Source organism: Eucalyptus grandis, chromosome 2 (assembly GCF_016545825.1).
Source record: "Eucalyptus grandis isolate ANBG69807.140 chromosome 2, ASM1654582v1, whole genome shotgun sequence".
Taxonomy (NCBI): Eukaryota; Viridiplantae; Streptophyta; class Magnoliopsida; order Myrtales; family Myrtaceae; genus Eucalyptus; species Eucalyptus grandis.
The window spans coordinates 16120859-16143231 of record NC_052613.1 but is presented as its reverse complement, the minus strand read 5'-3'; the positions used below and the strand labels follow the sequence as shown (position 1 = coordinate 16143231).

General features: G+C 39.7%; 2 protein-coding genes across 2 annotated transcripts; both read right to left on the bottom strand.

The window, feature by feature from the left end:
* Positions 1-1639: 1639 nt before the first annotated feature.
* On the bottom strand, positions 1640-2869 carry LOC104434663 (chitinase CLP). The gene has a single exon (XM_010047548.2). It carries the CDS (start codon positions 2867-2869, stop codon positions 1640-1642), a length of 1230 nt encoding a protein of 409 aa, XP_010045850.2.
* A 2008-nt stretch (positions 2870-4877) lies between these two features.
* LOC104434662 (chitinase CLP) lies at positions 4878-6113 on the bottom strand. Its single transcript, XM_010047547.2, has one exon. The coding sequence runs from the start codon at positions 6111-6113 to the stop codon at positions 4878-4880; it is 1236 nt and encodes a 411-aa protein (XP_010045849.2).
* Positions 6114-22373: the final 16260 nt, after the last annotated feature.

Here is a 22373-nt window from a genome sequence, read left to right as displayed (position 1 = left end):
ATGGAAGAAAAAGGGAAAATCTTAAAAAATACAAAAATACAAAAAAAATTGTCAACATCAGTGCGAGCCATGCCATGTAGAATGGTTGGTATCCACGTCAGCAATTTATTACCTAAATTGACCGGATGTATTAAATTATTATCAATGTGAAAATGTTTATGATTAAATTAGTTCAATTGAAATGTTTAGGAATGAATTAATATCAATCCAATAGGTTTAGGACCCGTTTGTAGTACTTGTCCCCTTCCTTCTATATCCACCAATCAAGAAAGAAAAAAGCATTCTCGTGGGTGGGATTGGTCTCTTCCCAAACCCTAGCTACCCAAGTTTTCGGCCAAAGCCCTAGTTATTCCTGTGATCAAAGACTCCTCAAAATCCCAATACACAACCCAAATCAAGCAAAGACCACCACTTGTGCCCATTGAGCTAGACTCCTCAAAATCCCAATACACAACCCAAATCAAGCAAAGAACACCACTTGTGCCCATTGAGCTAACCAATGTGGGTGGAATTTCCCAATGGGATTTTCCAGTAGGCCAAGCTCTTGTGACTCTTAAATATGCAAGGCTGTGAGACACTCTCCTCCTGGACCCGGGTGCTACAACAACACCTGCAGCCATATCCCTTACAACCCATTAAGCAGCTGGGGCATTGAAGGCGGTGAGATGGCCTCCGACACTGCTTTCGTCCACTCCACCAACGGAAGGATGGTCGGGAAGGTAGTCGTGCCAAGGGTGGTCTTCACGTGCGGTAAAACTTGGCTGCTCAAGGGCCTCTCCGACACCGCAGTCTGGACGCGACAAGGGAACACAACATGGCAAAGTGCTGATATACACCACATTAAGGAAAACTTGTCCAAAAATCCTTAGCTTATTACACTTTGCCCAACTCAGTAATAAGCCTTTCAATTTTGTCAATTGAATTTTAAACTTTTTTAAGTTTTGCCTATTAAATCTATCCAACCAATTTTAACCGGAAATTGTTGTTCTAGATGCCGATAGTGCCATGTAAGATAGCTAGCCCTAACTAGAAATCATTGTTGTGGATGTTGTTAGTGCCATGTAAGATGGCTAGCCCTAACGTGGATAATTTATTCTAATTCTTTTTTTTTTAAATTGATTATTTTATAATTTTTTATTAGGCAAGGAACACGAAGCCCTCACTATGATCGAGAGGACTTCAAATCCTTGCTAGAATGGGCAATAACCTTTGTTGGGCTTGGAAGAATAAAAAGAAAAAGAAAGAAAGACAAAATATAAATATATATATATATATATATATATATATATATATAAATCCATAATTTTATTAAAAAGTTCAAAACTATCCGTGTTAGAACCGATTGTCCAATAGCGCCAAACGTTTGGTCGTAGTAATGGCTCTTACATTACATGAGAGCAAACGGTGAATGAATAATACATACTTAAACCAAGCAGTGTAATAGCTATTACAGTTTTATTAAAAATAGGTCTCTTCGCTTTATATGATAGAACAATTGATCATACATAAAGGCTTTTATTACGCGAGACTTTCCCAGACAGAGAGTTGGTCTAGGACGTAAACACTTCATTTTGGATAAAAGAAAAGGCACGGAACTCTTTCTTTGAGATCGAAAGTTCCTTGAGAAGCAAAGAAAAGGTCAAGGCCGAACTGTGAAATCGAAGTTACCGCATGAGCTCCCGAAGGAGGACAAGGGAGAACTGAATCCCAATCTCGACTGGACCAAATCAAATTGCAACATTATGTTCTCCAATTGGTAAGTCCCGATCACCACAGCATGCTCCGCCGTCTTTCCGCCATCGACGATTGCCAAGCACGCTGCATCGGCATCCACTTGTTTCAGCAGATTAGATTTGTGAATAGTCCAGTACCCTTCATCTCCTAGCACTAGATCGATTCGAGGAATGCTCTCGACCTTTGTCGGTCTCGTGACATTTGTCTTGAAGCAATACTCAAGCGGACTCACCTTCTTCCCTCGAGGGAAGCCATCCAAAGCCTTCTTGAATTCGCTCATAAAGACACTATAAATGTCACTCCTCAGGGTAGTGTAGGGCACTGTAGTACTGAGCTTCACACCTCCACTTACGTCGAGCGCAAACGTGTTCGCTGGAACACTAATGGCCTTTTGGTTGATCGATATCCCCGTCACGTTGATAAAATATCCCAGTGCTGAGGGATTCTTGATCAACGGAGTGTAGGAAAGTACACTTGAAGCATCAAAGTTTGCCGGAGGTTCGAGATAGTATGGACCGTCACCGAAGAAAATGACCCCTTGATCATCACTTGAGCTCGAGAGGCAAAGGGAGAATTTCTGGGTGAGATCGTCGATGATGAATTGATATAGTAGAGAGAGAGGAGACTGCGACAATGAAGCAACACCGATTGCTTGTGCTGGAAGAGATTGCAAGAGAGACGAAGGAGCACACGAGATGTACAGGTTGCCGTACTGGATCCTGTATGTAGAGAGAGATCTACCGGCAGTCCAATATACTGTGAGCTCATTGAGACTCAAGTAAGATGAGGCGCATAACCCGGTGATCGGGTTCACAGGTGTGTCATAGCAAGAGCACTGGTCATTTGTGTTATTTGTCTCGGGGCACAACGGAGAAATGTAACTGCGAGCAGTCAAGCACTTGGGCTCGCCACAGGAGACCGTGGGTTGCGAAGAATCGCATCGGTTCCAGATGAAAGGGGCATCGAGGTCGATGAGATATTGCTCGGAAGGGTCCAGCGTGAGGGTGATGGTGTGGAGGGAAGTGTTGGGGTCCTTGTGAAGGGACGTCACTAGAGTGTGAAAAGGTTGAGCCGAGACTTCTAGGGACGAAAGACCCAACATGAAGATGAACAAAGCAAGTATAAGATTGCACATTTTGGTCAACTTTGGAATGTCAATTAGATGACACATGAGATTGATGCTTGAGAAGAGGAGATTTTATAGAAGAAAATCATTGTCTTTTCAGCTTCATCAAGGGCTTTATAATGCTTAATTAAGAATAAAGATATGAATTTACTAGAATTGAGTAAAGTTCAAATATCAAATAACAAGTGCAACTTGAATTGATTGGATCTTGTGCTTTTGTTCACAAAGTCTGGGAGACATTGTAACTTGGACTAGATTTCCCCAAGATCGAGAAGGAACTCGTTGGATTTTTGCCCTAGCCATGTGCAATATGGAGTTCTTAGTACTCATGCATTACATCGACTCATTCTGGCTTTCCTTCATCGCTCATGCACAAGATGGAGTTCTTAGTACTCATGCATTGCATTGACCACCCCCTAAAGAGCAGAACGTACAAGTTTAACGTCCAATTGCCCCAAAAAGACTAAATCCAAGTTGAAACTATTATTAATTGCATCGATCTAATCTAAATCCAAATGCATGGAGTCACGATAGAGCTAACCTAGACCAACAAACATTTCCGCAGGTAACATTGACAATTTCGATTGCTTTTTTAACCAATTTTGATGATTTTGTGAAGTAAAAGATGCATTTTGAGTCAAATTCGATGTGCATGACAGGACAAATACCACATCCCCGAGGTAATCCAAGGCTAGCTGACCGGTTTGGAAATACTGCAAAGGTCTGATCAAATAGGGCTTAATATCGATCGTAACCTGCATACATTCATCAATTTTGCTGTCAACTTCATTTCTTCTTTTTTCATCTAGTTAGTTTTTCGTATATATTATATCATGTACCAGATATTACCCTATACCGGTAAAACACATCTCCATCTGTGTCTCTTGAGTCCTTCGCTTCCATTGCGTACCTCCAGAAATTCCTCAGCTCAAATTGTCTTAACAAGTATCTCGAAACATTTCTCGAGCTCACACGAAAAATTCAAAACATAATTAACAGACGATGTCAAGTAATCTCGATGCCCAGTGACTTGGAGAAAGATTTATCGTGAGATCCGATTAGATTTGTGCCACGCACTCTCTTGTTAAAATGCCATAAATGCATCTTTTTCTAAACAATTCTTTTTTACCAACCCTTACTTTTCCTAATACATTTTGCTCTTTCTCTCTCCTCTTCCGATGGTGTTAAAATGTAGAACCTAGCCGGCAAGTCGCCTGCGGCCGTGGATCTCTCTCTCTCTCTCTCTCTCTCTCTCTCTCTCTGCGAACTGTGAATTAGGTCGGCATCCTCCTTTGCAAACAGAAGTCATGTCATGGTCACAACCTGACCTTCGTTAGCAAGCTTCATGGCAGAGGTGGCGATATCTGCCATGAAGGTCGCAAACTCATATACAGAGAGAGAAGGGTGGTTGCGGCGGGCGGGCGGGGTGGTGGGGGTGTGTTAACGTGAGTTTCAATAAACAATGGACTCATTTTTGCCAAAATTACTCCTTACTGGAGAGGCTCCTAACCCTATCTTTTATACAGTGCCAATGCAGTAGAAATTCTCCAAAAGCCGTCTTATCTATAAGCCCTAACCGTTAAGTCAATGGGGAGGAAAACCACCTGCAGATACAATTTATGCTACTCCAGTTTGCAAACTTAGGCATCTAAAATTCATGGCTACTGAGAATATTGAAATTAATGATGAGTGATAAAATATTTGCAATGAGAAACTGCACTTGATAATCTTAAATTTTGGACATGCCTTATGAACACATGTAGCCCCGTAGGCAGCAAGGAAGAGCTGAAACAATCTTGACTGATTGAAATCAAATTGAAGCAAGTCAATTTGATACGTTCAACTCATAATATCATAAACGAAGTCACTGATGCAGAAGCAAGAGTCTCCCAACCAGAAGGCAAAACAGGGCATGAGAGTTTATTTTGGACATGCCTTATTTTACATAAACAAGTCCATGAAACTTTATTTCAACAAAGTGAACATTGTAACGTTCATCAAGAAAGAAAGAAGCAGCTCAAACAATGCCTGAAACTGTGAAATTGAAGCCACCACATGTAGCCCCGTAAGGCAGCAAGGAAGAGCTGAAACCCAATCTTGACTGATTGAAATCAAATTGAAGCAAGTTATTCTCAATTTGATACGTCCCGATCACGACAGCTTGCTCTGCAGTTTCCCCTCCATCAACGAAAGCCAAGCACCCAACATTGTCATTGACTTGCTTTATCGAGTTTGGTGGATAGATGGTCCATTTCTCTCCTTTTCCTAGCATCAGATCGATCTGGGGAATGTGTAGCCCATTGTTGCTCGATCCCATAGTGCTAATATTGAAGCACAAACGAAACGGATCCACATTGGTCACTTGAACGATGCCTTTGGCCGCCTTCTTAAAATCCCTGATAAAAGTCTTGTAAATGTTGCTCTTTAGTGTAGTGTATGGTACAATAGTACTAAGCTTCACGCTCTGATTGACATTGAAGCTCTTCTGTGGAACATTCATGGCCTTCCCATTGATCGATATGCCAGTGAGGTTGATATAATATCCCAGCAAAGTTGGATCAGCTTGCAAAGGAGTGTAGGTGAGTACTTTTGCCGCATCAAAGTCTGTCGAAGGACCAAGATTGTACGGACCATCACCGAAGAATATAGCCCCACTAGCTTCACTCGAGCTTGGGAGGCAAAGTGCAAACTTCCTCGCGACCAACTGGTCAGGAAGATCGCTGAATGCATATGGCAGAGCGAGAGAAGACCACGACAAGGCACCAACGCCAATCACTTCTTCAGGTAGAGACTGCAGAAGAGACAGCGGAGCACATGATACATACAAGCGATTGAAATCCATAGCTCCCAGGAGAGATCGGCCATCTGTCCAATATAGGACCATATCTTTGTAGGTCATTTGCGACGGAGCACAGGACTTGGTGATCGGGTTCACGGGCGCATCGTTGCAGTAACACTGACTCTCTGTAAACGTGTTATTGACGGGACATGAGGGAGGGATGTAGGTCCGAGCAGTGGAGCATGCGCCGTAGTTACAACCGACTGGAAATTGAGGGGATTGGCATTGGTACCAGGTAAAAGGAGCGTCGAAATCAATGATATAATGCTCCCCACCGTTAAGCGTGATGCTGTAGAGAGAAGTGTTTGTGTCTGTGTGTTGGAGGATGGGTGCTACAAGAATGTGAGGAGGTTGAGCGAAAACTTCAGTGGATAATGTCCACGCGAGAATTAGCAAAAGAAGAAGAGTGTTCATTTTCATCTTTTTTGGAACGTGGGAATGATAAGTGATTTGAAGGTTGAGAGGAGGAGGGTTACATAGAAAAGAACATGGTTGACTTTTGAGATGGGGGCCAAGGGGTATCTTGTCAAATTCCGAAGCTTTTTAAGGTTGAAGGGAAGCAAAGTACTCCATTGCCCGAAAAGATATATAAAAAAGCCGTCCAAATGCTCCAATTGGATCTCGGGCCGTTTGTACATAAATTGCGGGCAATGTGGACGCTCAATGAAGTATTCCTGAAATCTAGGGAATTCCATCGGACTTTCAGAGTGCTTGTACGTAAAGTAGAGTGTAAATTACATGTATATGACCTTTTCTTAGTTTATATATGGGACATGTGCACCCTAAGCTCTCGATTTCTACGAGGAAACCAACTAAGTCCTAAGTTTTTTTATCGATTTGACAAATCCTAATTCTTCTTCAAAATGTGCAATCACGTCATTTCAAACCAATGAATTGAAATATTGTGCTACTAACAAAAGGAAGAATTGGTTGAAAGTGCTTTTAGAGGGAAAAGTACAAAAGAAGTTCTAAATTTATTATATTGGTATTAATTTAATCATAAATCTTTTTACTTGGACTAATTTAGTCTTAAGTATGTTCATATTTATACCAATTAAGCCTAACTTGTCAATTTAGGCCGGAAATTACTAATTTAGACGTTGGCCATTCAATATGACATAGTTGATACTAATATGGACATTTTTTTAAAAAATTCTTATTGATTATTTCTTTTCTTTTCCTTTTATCCTTCTTTCCTTTTTTTTATTTATCTCCCTTCACAAGTTGCTAGCCATCTTCACCACCCCCAACGAGGATGAGGCTTGGGACACCCTCATTGGCCACAAGCAAGACCCCTAACAATTTGGGCGACCCGGTGACCTTCGCCAGCCATCAAGAAGGCTAGCCACTAATGGAAGGAAATAAGGAAAAAATTAAAAAAAAATAAAGAAAAAGGAAAGAAGAAAAGAAAAGAAAAAATTAATCAAAATTTCCAAAAAAAAATATTGAAAAAAAATTAAAAATGTCTATGCTAACACTAGTTATGCCATATCAGAAGGCCAGTGTTCACATTAAAAGTTTCCAACCTAAATTGATCAAATGGATTTAATTAATAAAAATATGAAAATGTTTAGGATTATATTTAATTTAAATTAAAAGTTTAAATTGAATTGGTATCAATAGAATTGGTTTTTGGCTTCTTCTTTTTTTATAATACTTTTCCCATATTTGGCTGTCACTTAGTGGGTGCCAAACGATGGATTGGGTATAAGAAAAGCATGACATGCATAAGGTCGATAATTCGAGGTAGTGGGCACTTTCAGACTTGCGTAAAGGGACATCTGGATTCTCTTCGAATTAGTATCAACAGAGTTGCATTTTCTTTACTTGGATGGAGGTGCTGACTAGGGCTGCCCAATTGTACCAATGATCATGTGCAAGTCATTACTGAGGGTTGAAAATGGCATGCCTCTTTAAAATTTCTACGTATAATCTGATATATAATTTAATAAATCATTTTAGTGGATCTGTTTAAAATATCTAAAATCACTCATACATAAAGCCATAGCTTTAGCCAGCCTTTTAGCTAACATCAGTTCGAAAGAATTTGAGATGCTTCCTTTGGCTTTACTTGTCAATGATAAAAGTAAATCACAGCTTTTGAAAGAATTCCCACATTTTCTATATTGCACAAGTTGAAAGCATCGATGTACCGACTGGATTATATTAGGTTCATCACAAGCATCGAAAATGAAGGGAGAAGTACTAGAGCCGGTGATCATCAAGGGTGGATTTTTTTGACGTCTAGGGATCGTTTGCTGATTCGTCTATTCTACAGCTTTTTTTTTTTTTGGTCAAAAGATAGCATTCTATTGCTTAATTATAGAGGAGACTTACAAAAAGCAGATGCGGAAAGATCTGCACATAAAATGTTCCATAGTGGTAAAGGTGGGGAAAACAGCCAATTACGTGGAAGAGACCGATGGCAGTGTTTCCTTGCTATCTAGTCCGCAGCTTCATTCGTTTGGCGGGGGCAATAGGTCACCGAAATATCTTTATTTCTACTGAGCCCATTTCGGCACCTCTGCACTATCTCCACAAGATTCCAATCTGGTTGAGTCCGGCCCATGATCATGTCCACAACGGATGAACTGTCACTTTCAATAATCCACTTTCCTGGTCCTGTTCCGAAGACTTGCACGTGAGACGACTTGAGTTCGTGCGTATAGGAGATCCCATGTAGGATTGCTTGGGCTTCCGCTTCACTTGCCGAGGAAACCCTAATCGTTGCAGTGAAACCCTCGAGCAGTCTTCCTTCCCGATCATGAACAATACCCGCCGCAGATCCGAGAAATTCACCGGAGCACCATGCCACGTCGACATTTATTTTCAGCCCATCCCCTTCCGGAGGCCTCCATCGGTCAGGTTTTGCTAGATCCGTTGATTTTTTGCTTCTCTCTGTTTTTCCTCGACTGAAGAACTCGTTTTGTTCCCTGGTTGTACTCACCGGATCTACGGGTCTAGGTTCTTTGGATCAGAATATCCAGTTGTTTCGCGCCTTCCAGATGTGCCACAAAACCATTCCCGTGAGTTCTCAATCGGGTAAGCTCTGATTTCGATGGAAGGCGTTGGCAATCCACTGATCTGTTCTCCTGAGACTTCCATCTGGTTTTATCTTCTCAAAAATTTGTTCTTCCCATACTCTCTTCGTCCACTTGCATAGAAATAACATGTGTTCTGTCGTTTCAATATTCGACCAACGAAGGGCATAATGGATCGTAACCATTTTCTTTTATGTAGGTTTTCCCTCGTAGGAAGGGCATTCGACGAGACTCCGGAGGAAGGATCGAACTTTCGGTGGCACATGCAAACTCCAAATTTGAGTCCATAAGGTACGCGGTGGTTGATAAGAGCAAGAGGGTCGTTTGCTTGGTTTATCCGCTTTTCCCGTGCTCGATTGTATCCGCTCTTGACAGAGTATTGGCTTGTTTTGTTGCCTGTCCATATTAGCATATCTGGCTTTGCTTGCTGACATATAGGGATTGCTAATATTTCATTTGCAATTGATTCATCATACAATTGAAGAATTAGCTGTTGTTTCCATACTCTGTTCTCTGCATCTATCAGTCCGGAAACCATTTTTGGCTCTGTCTTATTTGGTTGTCCTCCTATTACACCTTGCGTTAGCCATCTGTCTTCTCTGATACAAATAGTTTCTCCATCACCTACTGACCATATTATGTTATCCTTTATGGTGTCTCTGCCAAGCATCAAGCTGTGCCAACCCCATGATGGTCGGTGGCCCTTCGAAGCTGTCCAAACATCCCCATTGGGGAAATAAATCCTTTAGCACTGCTCCATAGAGCTGTGGGGAAGTGGCTAATCTCCAAAGTTGCTTTCCGAGCATGGCTCTATTGAAGGTTAGAAAGTCCTTGAACCCTAAACCTCCTGCATCCTTTCGGGTCTTCAATGTCTTCCAGTTTTTCTAGTGCAAACCTCTTTTTGCATCGCCATTTTGCCACCAGAATGATGCTATTCATTGTTCTATGGCTTTGCAGATTGATACGGGCAGCTTGAAGATGGACATTGCATAGGTAGGTAAAGCTTGTACCACGCTTTTGATTAACACTTCCTTGCCTACCTTTGTTAATAATTTTTCTTTCCAACCTGCTAACTTTGAATTTACTCTGGCTAGGATCCATGCGAACAGCTCATTTTTGGAGTGTCCCCATTCAGTAGGTATTCCCAGATACTTTCCCATTCTCTGTTGGATAGGGACTCTCAATTCTGTGGCTAGATTCTGTTGTAGCACTGCTGGACAGCTAACATTAAAAGAAACTCCTGATTTAGTTAAGTTGATTGTTTGACCCGTAGCATAACAATATTGATTTAGAACTTGGGCTACATTCTGACATTCTAATATAGTTCCATCCAGAAAGAATATGACATCATCAGCAAACATTAAATGTGATAGCTTAGGGCAATTCCTGTTAAGCTGTATTCCTGTGAGTGTGCCTTCTACTAATGCTTTTTTCATCATCTAGGTGAGCACATTTGACATTAGAATGAAGATATAAGGTGAAAGTGGGTCACCTTGTCTCAGACCTCGCGAAGGATGGAAGAAGGGGGTAGGTTCTCCATTTACTTTTACGCTGTAGGTGACTGTTGAGATGCATTGCATAATTAAAGAAACCCATTTGACATGAAACCCCATGTGCAGCATAAGATCCCTCACAAAATCCCATTCTACCTTATCATATGCTTTCTGCATATCCAGCTTCAAGATGGCCTGATTCTTTTTCCTCCTTGTTGTTTTGCGTAGGTGATGCAGTACCTCCTGTACAATGAATATATTGTCCTGGATTTGCCTCCCTGGAACAAAGGCCCCCTACTCTGGTTCAATGATAAGTGGCAGCCATCTTTTCAGTCTATTGGCTAAAAATTTTGATATAACTTTGTAGCTAAAATTGCACAGACCGATGGGTCTGAATTGGCTGATATTTTCAGGACTTTTTACTTTGGGGATCAGCACAAGGTGGGTCTGGTTTATCCGGGGGTCGAGGACTCTTGTCTGGAAGAATTTATGTACTAGCTGCAACAGGTCAGGTTTTATAGTCTCCCATGATTGTTGGTAGAACATTCCATTGAAACCGTCGGGGCCAGGAGCCTTATAGGCTCCCAATTGAAACACTTCTTTGCGTGGATCTCCTCTAAAGTAGGAACTGTCACTAGTTTTCGTTTATATGGTCAGTTATAGGGGATGGACATTGGTTCAGGATAGGCTGGTAAGATCTTTGACCATCGGTTCGTATAGGTTCTCATAATAGGATTGAATGTGTGCTTGTATCATCATGGGTTCTCTAGACCATCTGTTTTCCTCTAATTGCAGCATTGAAATACGGTTTTGTTTTCTTCTATTGAATGTTGTGGCATGAAAAAACCGTGTATTCTGGTCCCCCCACTGAAGCCATTTAATGCGTGATCTCATTCCCAATTGTTCTTCTTGTTTTACGAGAAAATCTATTTTGTTGATGAGTTGCCGCTTTGTCTCGCTTACTTGTTTTCTGATCTGTTTGATTCATCAGACCTGTTAGTGCTTGCTTTAGATCTTTGATCTCTGTGTAGGCATTTGAGAAGTGCTATTTGCTCCACTTAGTTAATGCTTATGATGTTCTTCGTAGTTTCTCTGCAAATGTGGCTGTTTGACTTGAATACTCTGCCCATGCTTGCCGGATAAATGCCTGATACTCTGTATGTTCTGTCGAGAAGACTTCCATTCCGAACCGCTTTGTCTTTTTCTTGCTCAGGATCTGATTGAGAATTAAAGGACTATGGTCCGATCCTATGGCTGGAAGGGCGGACTTCAGCATCATGGAAGGTAACTCGCCATTCTAAAGAACATAGTACTGTCAAGTCTCTTTTTAACCAACTCGCCCCCTCCCGTTGTTTGTCCATGTGAAAGCACAGCCGTGACATTCTACATCCATTAGGGCTAGATCATTGATCATGTTTCTAAATGCTGCAATTCTTCGATTATCTGCTTCCCTTTTTCCCACTTTCTCCCATTCATATTGAATCTCATTAAAATCTCCTATACAGACCCAGGGAAGAGATGACAACGGCTTAATATTTCCCATCACATGCCATAATTCCAGACGCTCGCCAAAATCAGTGGATGTATGGACAAAGGTGATCTGCATAATCTGTTTACTTTCAGGGTCAATACATTGCACGTCTATGAGTTGTTTAGAACTGGTATTCACCTGTAAATCAATCTCCTCTTGCCACATGATTGCCAGTCCTCCTGCTATTCCTGTTGGATTAACCAAGTGTGATTTCTGAAACTGAACTTTTTTGCGAATCTTTTCCACCATGACTTCTTTATTTTTTGTCTCCATTAGAAAGAGTAACTTAGGCCGTTCAAGAGCTATTAAAGCTCTTAGTTCTCGGATTGTCAAGGGGTTGCCCAGCCCCTAACAATTCCAACTAACTATTTTCATGGCTTCTGTGGTGGCTTATTAGGGCTAGCCACCAAAGCCCATTCTTGTCCTTCTTGGACCAGTTGCACTGGGGTCTCCATGAGTTCTATTTCATCTGTAATCAATGGGGGTGATGCTGGTAGGCATTTCTGTCTTTTTGCCTTTTGTACTTTCATAGACTTCTTGCTACTGTTCCCCACTTTTGATAACAAAGGTTTCTGAATTAGTAGTGCAATTTTCAATATCATTCAACCAAAAGGATTTGATTGTATTTTTTTACCAAAAAATAGGATTTCAACATTCGATAGAAAAGTTAGGACTCATTTGTTTTTTACATAAAATGGGAGCTTACTGTGCACGTCTCATCTATAAACTTGAAAAAGCTCGTAGCCTCATACATGTGTAATTAGCACTCTACTTTACACACAAGCACATTCCTATCCACTTCCCTAGATTTGAGGAATACCCCAATTGAAGGTCCATTGCCCGAACTCCATGTACAAATGCACAAGATCCAGTCGAAGCATTTGAAGGTAATTGATATTGTATAAGGCCTTTGCACATGCTATTCTGATGCACCTTTTCAGGCAATGTTGTGCTTTGCTTCCCTTTATCCTTATTTCCCCTTGGAAGAGCATTGCGGAAGTCTCTCATTTCCACAATATATCTCTTGACGCATCGCAAAAGTCAACCAAATTCATTCCTATATAACCCTCCTCCCATCCTTCAAATCTCACATTATTCCAAATCATATGCTTTGCTTTAATTGAAAGTTCAAGAGTGACATCATATATTAAATAAATGCTCAATGACTACTAATTTGCTTTAAGAAGCAAATTGAGATGTACCACGTACGAAAATGTTGGACTTCACTGCATTCTACTTATTCCTTAGCCCTCCATTCACGAAGTTCAATCAAATCGTATCAATTAATTAATTTTTCTTTTATGTGCAATTAACCAAACTGTCTCGCTACGGATAATGCAGAAATCAGCACATCATACGTTGGCATTAATTGTACATATGCTCGAATATCAAGTGATATAAGAGTTGATAGAATTAAGTTTTTTTTTTTTTTTTTTTTTTTTTGTGAAATGACAAACAAAATTTGGTATGCAATAACAAAAGTTGATAAAATAAAATAAATAATTAAACTTCTGCAAATAACTCAAATGAGAGTAAGTCATACCAATCACTATTAGGTAATTTAATTGGGAAAAAGTTGATATGTCATTCAAATAAGGATTACAAACTTTATATAAGAATTGATAGATTTAAGGTATAAGTAAGAAAGTAACCAATAAGTTACGAAGAAATCAAGTAACCTAAATTTCTGTCTTTTCAAATTGAGTGGCTTAATTACGCAGTCATAGTTTGCTTGCACTATATTCATTCTTTTATTTTTGGATAGAACTGCAATACGGTTTCCTCTTTGTTAATCTGATAATAACGATAAACGTATTATTTCTGGTCATTAGAATCACAGATGAGTATTACCATACAAACTATACTCCAGGACACGGACGTTTATCTTCGAATGCTTTATTTTATGCAAACAAGTCTACATTTCGAACTTTATTAGTTGTTTAGAGGAGTAAACATTCATCACGAAATAGCAGTAAGCGCTCAAAAGTAGCTTCCAACAGTGAAATTGAAGCCAACACATGAAGTCCCGTAAGGTAACAGGGAAGAGCTGAACCCTAATCTTGATTGGTCCAAATCAAATAGCAAGAAATTATTCTCCATTTAATACGTCCCGATCACAACTGCTTGCTTTGCCATCTTCCCTCCATCGACGAATGCCAAGCACCCCACATCCTTATTGACTTGCTTTATTGAATTTGATCCGTGGATTGTCCATTGCACTCCGTTTCCTAGTATCAAATTGATCTGGAGAATGCGTAGCCAGTGCCCTCTGGATCTGATGGTGGTAGTATTGAAGCACAAGCCTAACGCAGCGACCTTCTTTGCTTGAGCGATGCCTCTGGCGGCCTTCTCATAATTTTTAAGAATTGCGCTGTAAATGTCGCTCGTAAGAGTAGTGTAAGGCACTATGGAAGTAAGCCTTGCGCTTCCATTGACGTGAAAATCAAAGGCATTCCGTGCATTTTTTTATGGCCTTTCCATTGATCGATATACCGGCAAGGCTGATAAGATATCCTAGCGATGAGATCTCCATGCAAAGGAGTGTAGGACAATACCCCTGCAGCAGCAAAGTTCGTCAGAGGAAGAAGATAGTATGGACTATCACCGAAGAGTATCACGCCACGAGCACGGCTCGAGCTTAGGGAGGCAAAGAGCAAATTTCCTTGCAACAGGGCCGGAGGGATAGGTGAATTGATACAATAGAGAGAGAGAAGACCATGAGAAGGCACCCACGCCGATTGCCTCCTTAGGGAGAGATTGTAGAAGAGACTGCGGAGTGGTTGATGCATTCCATTGACTGAAGCCCATACTTCCTATTAGAGTCCGAAGATTAGGCCAAGAATGAGAGAACACTTGTAATTTTTATGTATTTGGTCGTATCTATTTACATTGTATAAGCTCATATTTATAATATATTGAATGTCTAACTAAGGAAAAGAAAGGGAAGATACATCGAATCAAATCCAATCACACATTGACGTAATTAATCAATTATAATCTCCTATGATCTTGGAGTGATTGATCATAATCTTCAGCTCGATCCTTGCATATCTCCAACACTCCTCCTCAAGCTGGTGGCTAATATATATCCAAGAGACCCAGCTTGCTTAGGAGATATGCGTGTTGTCTTTGACATAATGGTTTGGTAAAAATACCAGCACGCTATTATGCAATCCGATTCCGTTTGTCTTGATTACTCCTTCTTGGATCTTATCTCAAGTGTACTGGCAGTCTACTTCAATGTGTTTAATTCTCTCATGAAAAATGGGACTTGCTGCAAGTTTGAGTACTACATCATTGTCACAAAATAAGTCAGTTGGCCCTTTGACTCGTATCCCAAGATCTAAAAGCAAGCTTCGAATCCAAACTATTTCACAAACGGTTTTAGCCATGGCTCGATATTTAGCTTCGGCAGATGATAATGATATAGTTGATTGCTTCTTCATTTTCCACGAAAGCAACGACTTTCCCAGCTTAATACAAAAACTAGTGATTGATCTCCAACTCATGGGGTATGTGGCACAACAAGCTGTCATTTCTAAATTGCAATCTAGAGAGAAAAGTATTCCAAGACCTGGAGATCTCTTCAAATATTTGATAACCTTCAAAGATGTATTCATGTGAGATTCCTTTGGGTTATGCATAATTAATTAAGTGTCTGTACCACATAACATATGTCTTGCCAAGTCATGGTGAGATATATAAGTTTCCCTACGGGCCTTTGATAGCGGGATGGATCTTCAAGCAGTGGGTTGTTGATCTTAGAAGATGATCCAGTGTCGTAGTCAATAGTAGTTAAGTTGATGATCAGATCGATAGGAATGACAGTCGGTTTAAATCATGATAAGTCTGCTTCTGATATGATCTCTAACACAAATTTCCGTTGACTAAGAGAGATTCCTAGTTCTAAACGAGCAATCTCAATACCAAGGAGATACTTGGGAGGTCCCAGATCTTTAATATGAAAGCTGGAGTGCAGATATTCTTTAAGTTTCTTGATGCCCAATTCGTCGTTTCCCATAATAAGTATATCATCAACATATATCATCAAGTAGATTGATGACATACCTTTTGTCCAAGAGAAGAGGGCATAATTGTGCTTGGATTGCTTGAAACCAATGGCTGTAAGGGCTATAGTAAACTTTGCATGCCATTGACGAGCAGCTTGCTTGAGCCCATAAAGGGACTTACGAAGATGACACACTCGAGACTCCCCTGTCGCGGTAATCCCAATGAAAGATTCATATATATTTCCTCATCAAGATCTCCATGAAGAAAAGCATTGTGGACATCCATTTGATGTAGCTGCCAGTCTCGGAAAGACCATGGAAAGGAAGGAACGAATAGTGACATCCTTTGCAACCGGAGAGAATGTCTCATGGTAGTCAAAACCTTCACGTTGCATAAAACCTTTTGCCACTAAGCGAGTAGCATTCAACAGAACCATCAGCCTTGTACTTGATCTTATATATCCATTTGTAACCGATTGGTTTACGATCAACGGGCAATGGAACTATATCCCATATGTGATTCTCTATTAAGGCATGCAATTCAGCTTGCATAGCCTTCTACCATCATGGATCACGAATAGCTACATCATAGGATGATGGCTCCATTTCCTCTAAGATACGACTAATGCAGCACATATGTTCCGTAGATAGGCAATCAAACGAAACATAAGAGGAGATAGGATATGAGTACCTGATGAGTTGAGAGAGGCACAAACATAGTCCTTCTTCCAAGTAGGGGAACGAGCAATCCGTCCTAATCATCGTGGGGGAATACGATCAGGTGTCAAAGATGATATCTCCGAAATAGACTATGAAGACAATTGTTCTAAATCAGATTTCTCTTCAATTTGCATTGTAGACTCTACAACTGAGTACTTTGGGGTAGATGGAGAGACTACATTGGTTTCGATCATTGGAGAAGAAGTCGGGACATATATATAGTGGGAATTAGCCAATAAATCTTCCTCAAGTAGAAAACATATGTTCTATTGATTTAAGCTTGGAGGTTCACTTGAAGATGCCTCATCTTGAAAAGGGAAAACGTCTTCATGGAAAACGACGTCTCTACTTATGAAAAAGTTACCTATCGATGGCTCAAAGACACGATAACCCTTCTGGAAAGTTGGATACCCCATAAAAATGCATCGTCAGGCTCGAGAACTCATCTTATCACGAGGACCCAAGGCAGTAACATAGCATAGGCAGCTAAAGACTCTCGAGTGATTAACTTTAAGCTTCTTTCCAAATAGAACCTCAAAATGAGTACGTCCATTGAGAACCCAAGTTGGCATGCGGTTGATCAGGTAAGCTGCTGTAACCACACAATCTCCCCAGAAAGTCTCAGGAATGAATGCTTGAAATTTAAGGGCACGTGTGAAAGGGCTAGTATGAGCACCTAGAGGGGAGTGAATAAGTGATCAAAGAAGTTTTTGCAAATCTTATCAAAACAAATTAACTTCTAAGAGTAAACTAAAGTCGTGAACAACTATAAACAGTTATAGAGCTGCGATTTAAAGTAAAGAGTTTAGGGATAAAGAATCAAAACACAAGGTTTATAATGGTTCGGCTTAGACCAAGCCTACGTCCACTCTCCCGCACTGACAACCCACTGGCTGAATTCCACTAAAAATCAAAAGAGATTTTACAGTCTCACGTCCTTGATTCCACAGTGTAGAGACTTTGCTACACTTCCTCAAGATCTCACAAGTATCTAATCTCTCTTTTGAGTACAAAAATCAATTGAAACAACAAAGAACAAGAAGCTTCAGACTTTGGAATTTCTCTATCTTTTCACACACTCGAATAACTAGAGCGTCTTCCTTATATACTCCTCCATGCCTTCATAACCTTTGACACCTTCCAAAGGAATTTTTCCAATCAACCCGTTGAATAGAATCAATTAGGGAGATCTCGAGTTATTTAAGGAATATGATGATAGCCCACCAATCCTGCTTGCCCATACAATCAGGATCTAGGTTTCCATAAGTAGAACCTTCCAAGTATACTTTGTCAATCAACGGATCTAAAATACTCGAATTAATTTCAATACGAATAATAGATCTCAAAGTGCAATCTCCAGCCGTGAGATCTTCTTCAACCGTATGAATCAAATCCTTAAAGATATACCCGTATTTGGATAAGTCTTGTTCAACGGATAATACTTTTTCTTCGTCAATCTAGAAACTGTCAATGATGGTAGACTTTAAATCTTAAGTCTAGAGGTCTTCAGACTTTGACGATAGAGTCTTCAAATCTTCAAACTAGACTGATGGAAACGTTTTGTTAACTTCAAAACAAATAGGAAAGATTTCTCCAACAATCTCCCCCCTTTTTATGATAACAAAACTTTCCTATAGATTTGGATACTTTAGACCTACAAGACATCACTTAAGCAAACAAAGATATCTCATAAAAGATAAGTAGATTAGGATAAAGATAGTAGCGATTTTGCATCCACATAAAACAAGTTAGTCTTGTAAAATCAACTATCTTTATCAAAATCATCAACATAGCTTAAGATATTGCAAGCATTAAGAAGGTCAAACTAGTCCAAACCAATCACAATCCAAACAAAAGATAGAAGTAATCAAAGCCAAATCAAAATCGAGTGTCAAATCAAGACCGACTTCTCCCCATTTTTGTCAACAGCAAAAAGTAGAGAATATAAAGAAAATTGGATAAAATTAAGAGTGTTTGGGAATGCAAACGAGCTGGAAATCTATCATAGACTTGACAGTTTCCTCCAGCATTTTTAGATCCTCCTTTAGTTGCGCTAAATCCTCACCCTTTGTTGTAACTTGAACTTGAATAATAAGGGCTTGAACTTGTTCGTGCAAAGAAACTGAAGTGGCTTGATGAACATTCGGCATGCTCTGAAATTCACATCCCAAGGCATAAATCCGACCTTTGATTTCTAGAAGAAGTTCAAGCAATCTTTTAAAGTTTGCTAAGTTGTTAGTTTGAGTACTTGCTTCAACATGATCAATTTATGGAGTGTTGCCAGATGATGGAACTTCAGCACGAACATCCAAACTTGGAGATGAAGCCTCATTACCTTCTTCAGGAAAATGAGAGTCATGCACTTCCTCTGGATCGGCAGGAGAACGACTAACATCATCACTGGTAAAGGCAAGTGAAAGAGTACGTCTTTTATCAGCAGCCCCCCATGTTTCGGTGCATTCAGGTGGAGAGAAGTACTCTTCTTGCTCTGGCTCTTCTCCAATGTCACAATGATCTTGTCCTTCTTCCTCTGCTGGAGAATCACCATGACTTTCTCCTTTTGTTTGTTCTTCTCTTCGCTCTTCTTCTTCTGTTCTTCCTTCTCCTTCTTCTTTCCTCATCGTGTCCCTCTCTTCATTCCTTTGTTGTATCTCCTCTTTGTCTTGGTTTTCTCTAGTCTTTGTCTCAGGAACAAGACGCTATAAGTTTTTTAAGGCAAGAGTTGAGATAGTGATGTCATCCTCATCTTCCTCATCCTGCAAGATGAGTGCTCTCCTCTTCTTAGATGGAGCTGTCATGGGCTCCTTCCCTTTTCTTTTTATAGCCACAGGGTCTTGTCGAGTCTTGACAAGTGTCTTCTCCTTAAATCACTCTAAAAAAGCCTTGTTTAGTTTCTTCATACGCATCTTTGAAACCATCTTCAATCCTACCACCATTGGAACACTAGTTCAAACACATAGAATTATGGGAGGCTGAATGTTAAGATGTCTGAATAGACGAGTAACAAGAGCAAAGTAAGGAAGTTGTCCCTTGTCCTTTACCATTGACCGATACATGTGAAACATTATGGTATGAGGTAGAGAGAACTTGTAACCAATGTTGATGGCGTACATCAGCTTCGCTTCAGAATTGGAGATATCAGTCTTTGATGTGGATTTGAGTCTGAGATAGTTAACCACAATCTTATGGAGTAAGACATTAGAGGCACTCATCCTCAAATACGAAATCCGGCCTTCTGCAATTTTATCTCAAATAAGCTCCATAGTGGCATGACCAATAGACACGCTGATTGTTTGGAAAATCCCTCTCTCCACTCCAATCACATCAACTAAAGTATCCATATCTACCACATAATCCTGATCTCCAATACTAAAGGAAAATCTATTCGCATCTAAAAAACTTAGATTGGAATATAAATATGTTGTAAGTTCCAAATAAGCTACGGTTGTCTTAGAGCAAAACTGTTCAAGTTGAAGTAAAGAAAATTTCTCCCGTAACTTTACGTTCAATGAATCAAGAAAATCAAAATCCACACTCCTTGGGTTCATCACCTCTCGCTTCAGCAGTTTAGCATAAACTCGTTTGTGTTCCTCAGAACGAAACAGGTCCATTCTACTTCCTCGAATTTTCGCAGTAACACCCATCCTAGACTTAAAATGAGTGAACATCTTTTCATCGTCTTCTTTACCCTCAGGTTGATTTAATCCTCCAAAACATAGATCACTTGGAAAATTCGCAAAAGCCCTTTCTGCCGAATCAGTAGGAGCAATTCCCAAACGTTCCATTGTTCTTAGAAAATCGGTTTCATTTCAGTACCCATTTTCTTTCAAAAATTCATCAATAAAGGTCATTGGAGAACCACCTTCCTTCAGGGCGGTGTAGAGTTTGAAAGTAAATGCAAGCTTAAGAGTCCTTACAGGTTCAACATCGTCAATAATTTCTTCATCTGCCTATTGTTGTTGGGGCTCTTGTGATCTAGCCTGAGAAGAATGGCACGATTAAGAATATTGTTGTTGACTTTGCTACTACCTTGAAGAATCTTCTTCCTCAATCGATCGAAGTGCGTATGACCCTCACGCATATGTTGGGTCCCTTGCTTGCTATCCTTGAGGAATTTCTTTGGGAAGACATTGTCCCGAGTCTTTGAGAGAATTTTCGAACTTGATTCGCGAGAAAGATGAAAACTTTAAGGACTAAACTAGAAAGAAAAAGTAAGAAAGTGAATCTATGCTCTAGGGTTTGTTAGTAAAAATGAAGAAGAAATATAGTATATAAAGCAATCGAAATGAGGTATGATGATCGTCATAAAAGGAAAAATAAAAATGCCTTTTCAAAAATGAATAACTACCTTTTTGAAAATAGATAATTGTCTTTTCAAAAATAATAACTTCCTTTTTGAACAAGAATAATTGCTACAACTTCAAAAACTTGGAAAGACAACATCAATCAATTGGCGATTAATAAGCAATCGTACATTTTCGAGTTTGAATCAGAAAGTTAAATTGTTAGAACCGAAATAACTTACAGTTGTAATTCTTGGTCTTCTGAGTCTAAGCATCTTCAGACTTTAACCCTGAGTCTGAGCTTTTTCAGACTTTAAGAGATAAGATGTTAAGTCTAGAGCGAATAGACTCAAATAAGCTTTTCTCTAGAGGTTTTATGAATATGCCCGCCGGCTGATTCTTTGAGTCAATGAATTGGATCAAGACTTCTCCATTTTGAACATGATCTCTAATAAAATTGTGTCGAATCTCTATGTGCTTTGCTCTTGAATGAAGAATTGAATTCTTTGTGAGATTCATTGCGCTGGTGTTATCACATTTGATCTCGGTGCATGAGTCTTCAATTCCAAAGTCTCTTAGTTGTTGTTTTATTCATAAGATTTGAGAACAACAACTTCCAAGAGCCACATACTCTGCTTCTACTGTTGAAAGAGCTATAGTACTTTGCTTCCTTGAAAACTAAGATACTGTTCTGTTACCAAGCAATTGACAAGTGCCTGAAATGCTCTTCCGATCAACTCTGCAACCTGCTAGATCCACCTCTGAATATCCAAGCAGAGTAAAGTCCCCTTCTGTGGGATACCATAGACCTAAGTTTGAGGTAGTTGCAATGTATTTGATGATGTGTTTTGTGGCGCTTAGATGAGACTCTTTTGGATTAGATTGAAATCTAACACAAATGTAAACACTAAATAAAATGTTAGGTCTAGAAGTCTAGAAGCAAAGAAGTAAACCAATGATACTTTGTACGGCTTCCGGTCAACTTTCTTTCTTCCTTCGTCTTTGTCTAGCTTGAAGAACTTGACATTGGTATATTGGTCTTTTCGCGATTCTCCAATCTGAACTTTTTAACAAGTTCTTTAGCATATTTTTCTTGGTGAATGAAAATTCTTTCCTTCAATTGTTTTGCTTGTAGTCCGAGAAAGAATGATAATTCACCCTTCATACTCATCTCGAATTCATCCTACATAGACTTAGAAAACTTCTTACACAAGTTTTCGTTAAGTGAACCAAATATAATATTATCAACATAAATTTGAACAAGTAAAAGGTTTTTACCTTCCCTTTTAATAAACAAGGTAGTGTCTACTTTTCCTTTAACAAAGTCATTTTGAATTAAAAATGTACTTAACCTATCATACCAAGCTCGAGATGCTTGCTTTAATCCATATAAAACCTTTTTCAGTCTGAATACAAAGTCTGGTTTCCTTGAGTCTTCAAATCCGGGAGGTTGTTCCACGTAGACTTCTTCTTGAATAAATCCATTTAGGAATGCACTTTTGACATCCATTTGAAATAACTTGAAATTCTTATAACAAGCAAAAGCAAGCAATAATCTAATTGCTTCAACCTTACTACAGGAGTGTAGGTCTTATC

Excerpts from the sequence above, each read along its gene's own strand:
- LOC104434663 (XM_010047548.2), bottom strand. The coding sequence starts at position 2,869 with ATGTGCAATCTTATACTTGCTTTGTTCATCTTCATGTTGGGTCTTTCG.
- LOC104434662 (XM_010047547.2), bottom strand. The coding sequence starts at position 6,113 with ATGAACACTCTTCTTCTTTTGCTAATTCTCGCGTGGACATTATCCACT.